The sequence below is a fragment of the Triticum aestivum genome, chromosome 6D (assembly GCF_018294505.1).
Source record: "Triticum aestivum cultivar Chinese Spring chromosome 6D, IWGSC CS RefSeq v2.1, whole genome shotgun sequence".
NCBI classification, from domain to species: domain Eukaryota; kingdom Viridiplantae; phylum Streptophyta; class Magnoliopsida; order Poales; family Poaceae; genus Triticum; species Triticum aestivum.
In genome coordinates, this window is record NC_057811.1 from 72,689,210 (window position 1) to 72,693,096 (window position 3,887).

General features: G+C 51.8%; 1 protein-coding gene across 1 annotated transcript; it reads right to left on the minus strand.

Moving 5' to 3' along the window:
- Window positions 1-1,007: 1,007 nt before the first annotated feature.
- LOC123141116 (tryptamine 5-hydroxylase) lies at window positions 1,008-3,051 on the minus strand. Its single transcript, XM_044560344.1, has 2 exons — window positions 2,100-3,051; window positions 1,008-1,916 (listed from the first exon to the last, which is right to left on the minus strand). Exons 1-2 carry the CDS (start codon window positions 3,006-3,008, stop codon window positions 1,260-1,262), a joined length of 1,566 nt encoding a protein of 521 aa, XP_044416279.1. The 5' UTR covers window positions 3,009-3,051; the 3' UTR covers window positions 1,008-1,259.
- Window positions 3,052-3,887: the final 836 nt, after the last annotated feature.

Consider the following 3,887-nt stretch of genomic DNA (forward strand, 5'->3'; position numbering starts at 1 on the left):
ATTTTCATGGGTTTTCCAGGTTCAATGGCCCGTTTTTTTCATCGGGTTTTCAGAAAATTGCTTGGTTCGACCGGTTTTCTCTGGTCTGATTGCAGAACGGTCTTATTAGCTTAGAAAACCGCTAAGGCCGCCGGTTCCGGTTTTTTCCGGTTGGACCGCCTGTCCGGTCCGGCTTTTTAAACTAGGCGTGTTATTACCTTATGTACAAACATACTGTATTTTTTAACACTAATCTACAAACATATCTTCCGAATAAATATGTCTGATATGTAATGGGAAATACCTCTTAGTTCCTGGGTGTATATATAGCTATACACACAAGAATTTAAAAAGAATTATAATAAAAAGGTCAAAATAGTTCAGAAGTTTTTTTTTGGAATAAACTTGACTTTTTTATTTTGGACTAGTATATGATTTTTCGCCAACAAAACCCACCGTCGACTTCAGAGCGAAAAGAAACAAAATTTTGTCAAAATAGTGTGAATAGTGTCTTGTATATAGCAATATTTTTGTATTTTGCCTCTGAAGTCAACACTGGGTTTTTATTGGTGAAACATTACATACTAGTGCAAAAGAAAGTCAAGTTCATTCAAAAATAAACTTTTGAACTCTTTTGTCATTACTGATTTTTTTTCATTTTCTAGGTGTATATACACGCAGGAACCAAACGTCCGCGCCCGATATGTGATGGAGTATGCAACCTCTGATGTTTTTTGGTTTTGTGTAGGGCATAAAAACCATCTTATATTTTGTCACGGAAGGAGTACATCACATATGCCAGGAGTATAATTTTGTTTGGTATATTAATTTCAACGCATGCCTGTCTTCAACACTGATAGATCATCATAGGAGAAACAAAGTGACGTCTCTAATATGCTTGCCAAATTGCACGGAAAAAGTCCAGCGTCCAGAAAATGACAAGAAGTCGTGTCAAGTTATTTTCCTTGGCTGAATGGGATCAGGTTAGAAAATGTATGGAGGAAGTGAACAAAGTCATGAACGACAAGTGAAAGAGTGAAAGCGACAGCTAAATAGTAGTAAAGAATTACCACAACAAAATTACACACATACACGTCTGTCTTTTACCACAGCAAGTTAGGCACCAACACGTGCTGTACTAGCTCCATTTTTATTTTACGTATTCTCTCTCTTCCTTGCTTTTTTTTACCTAGCTACCTACTACTCTCTTATTTGCATTGTCTGAAGAAGAGAAAAAACTTACTACTTGCATGACAAGAAATTACTAAGCAAAAAATAATTTAAACCTCGTTGAGCTCCTCCCCCTTGAACTGGTACACGTCGCTCTTCCTGACGGCGACGAAGAGCGGCTCCTTCTTCCTGGTGGCCAGCCCGAAGGTCTCCTCCACGCTCACGTCCTCGGCGCGCACGCCGGCCGGCAGCGCCCACTCGAAGTGGTACAGCAGGCTGGCCAGCGACACCTGCACGGTGGCCAGCGCGAACGTGTACCCCGGGCACCCCCTCCGCCCGCCGCCGAACGGCAGCAGCTTGTAGTCCGGGTCCTTGAGGTCGATCTCGCCGCCGGCGCCGGCCACCTCGAACCGCTCCGGCGAGTACTCCAGCGGGTCCTCCCAGATCTCCGGGTCCCGGCCCATGGCGAAGGTGTTGATGAAGACGCGGGTCTTGGCCGGGATGTCGTAGCCGCCCAGCGTGCACGCGGCCACGGTCTCCCGCGGCACGAGCAGCGGCACCGCCGGGTGCAGCCGGAAGGTCTCCTTGATGATGGCGCGCATGTAGTGGAGCTCCGCCAGGTCCGACTCCTCCACCCGCCCCTTGGCGCCTACCACCCGCCGGACCTCCTCCTGCGCCTTTTGAAGGATGCGCGGGTGGCGCACCAGCTCCGTCATCACCCACTCCAGCGTCGCGAACGTCGTGTCCGTGCCGGCGACGAACATGTCCTGGAGACCACATCACAGTAAATAATAATATTGGTGAGCGGATCAGCGTACCAATGACAAATTGTCAAGACTCGGACACGAAATATCGGAGCTAACAACGATCATTCGTTAGTGCATGTCTCTATCCATAGCTGCCCTATCATATTTTTCTCCTGGCGATCGAGAAAGAATGAGTGGCCGTACCAGGACGAGGGCCTTGAGGTTGTCGTCGGTGAGCGGGACCTCGAGGTCGGGCGACTTCTGGACGCGGAGGAGCACGTCTACGAAGTCCTCGTCGCGGTCGCCGGGGAGGCGCTGGTGCTTGCCGCTCACGTGCTCCTCGACGATGTCGTCGCAGACCTCGCGGAGGTCGGCGAGGCAGCTCTTCAGCCGGCGGCGGAGGCCCGTGACGGTGCTCGCGAAGGGCTCGAGCTCCGGGAAGAAGTCCCCGACGGTGAACCCGGCGAACAGGTCCTGGGCCTCGGCGAGCACCGCGGCGAGCTTGTCGTCCTTGCCGTGCGGGAAGCGGCGGCCGAAGGCCACGCGGCAGAGCACGTCGTTGGCGAGGTTGAGGAAGCACTCGCTGAGGTCGACGGGGGTGTCAGGCGCGGTGTTCTTGGTGAGGTGTGCGAGCAGGCGGCGGAGCTCCTTGCCCCGGACGCTGCCGTAGGTGGCGACGCGGCGCGCCGAGAGGAGCTCGGAGACGACCACCCGACGCGCCATGCGGTGGTACGGCCCCGCGGGGGCGAACGTGACGTCGGAGCACCCGAACGAGAGGAACTGGCCGGAGAGGAGGTGCGGGCGGGACGCCATGGCCGCGTCGTTGCTGGTGAGCGCGGCGCGGGCCAGGTCGGGCTTGGAGATCACCACGGCCGGGACGCTCCCGAGCCGGAGCCGGAGCAGCGGGGCGCGCATAGTCTTGGCCAGCTCCGCCAGCGCGTGGTGCGGCATGTCTGTCAGCAGGTGGAGGTGGCCGATCACGGGCCACCCGGGCGGCGCCGGCGGGAGCCGCTGCCTCGGCGACCGGCTCCGCGTCGTGCGGTAGACGTACGCGCCCGAGAGGACGAACAGGGCGATGGACACGTACGAGACTAGGTTGAGCTCCATTTCCATGATGTGTGGTTCTGTGCTTGCCTTCCTCTGCTAGGTCGAGAGCTTGAGATATGGAATGGTTTATGGTTATGTGTGTGTGTGGTGCTTTTTATAGTGCCATTAGCGTGATCTAACCGGACGCTGCTGCCAACAAAAAGCATCTAACCATGCGACTTTGCGTTTGCGTCGTCGGAACGGGCCATACAATCCACGTTTCCGCGTTCCGTCGGGACGACACCCCCCACCGACAAGCGGCTCGATCGTCACCTTTTACGTTCATGTATCATGCAAAATTTGGCTATCTCCCGGTTGTTGCGCCTGGCACAAGCCGTCGGTCCATCCGTAGCGCCTGTTGAAGTGTGGTGCTTCACATAAGTGATACATTAATCAAACCACATCATAGTTTCGATGGTTGTTATGTTGCCTATCCCTCTTTACTTGTATTCGCAGGTGTGAGGGTGTGTGCGTGTTTTGGGGGCTGTTGTCACCCTTGTCTTCTCTTAAAAACTTGGGTGGTGTTGTCTTTTGGCTGTATGAATACGACTATTAGTTTCTTTAATGAAATCGGGGGAAAGATAGATCCCTTTCATTCAAAAAAGAAAGTTTTATAATGCTGCTTAGCTTGATCAATCATCTGGTGGGATAACCAAGGCAGGGACACTTGTATTGTACAATCGGGGCATCGTAAATATTATTAGAGTATATATAATTGTGTTTAAGGCAGAGATGTCATGATACAATACATTATGAAATACATATACAATGTACAGCCACAAGGACAAGGACTACGTCCACTACACATATCTTTATTGGTTCTACATATCAATATCTTTTGTTCTTTCCATACTTTATTTAGGTTGTGTTGTTTGTCTTCGCACTTGTGTTCTTTTCTACGCTTGT

Excerpts from the sequence above, each read along its gene's own strand:
- LOC123141116 (XM_044560344.1), bottom strand. The coding sequence starts at position 3,008 with ATGGAAATGGAGCTCAACCTAGTCTCGTACGTGTCCATCGCCCTGTTC. Across the intron at positions 1,917-2,099 it reads ACCTCAAGGCCCTCGTCCTG|GACATGTTCGTCGCCGGCAC; the intron begins GTACGGCCACTC and ends TGTGGTCTCCAG.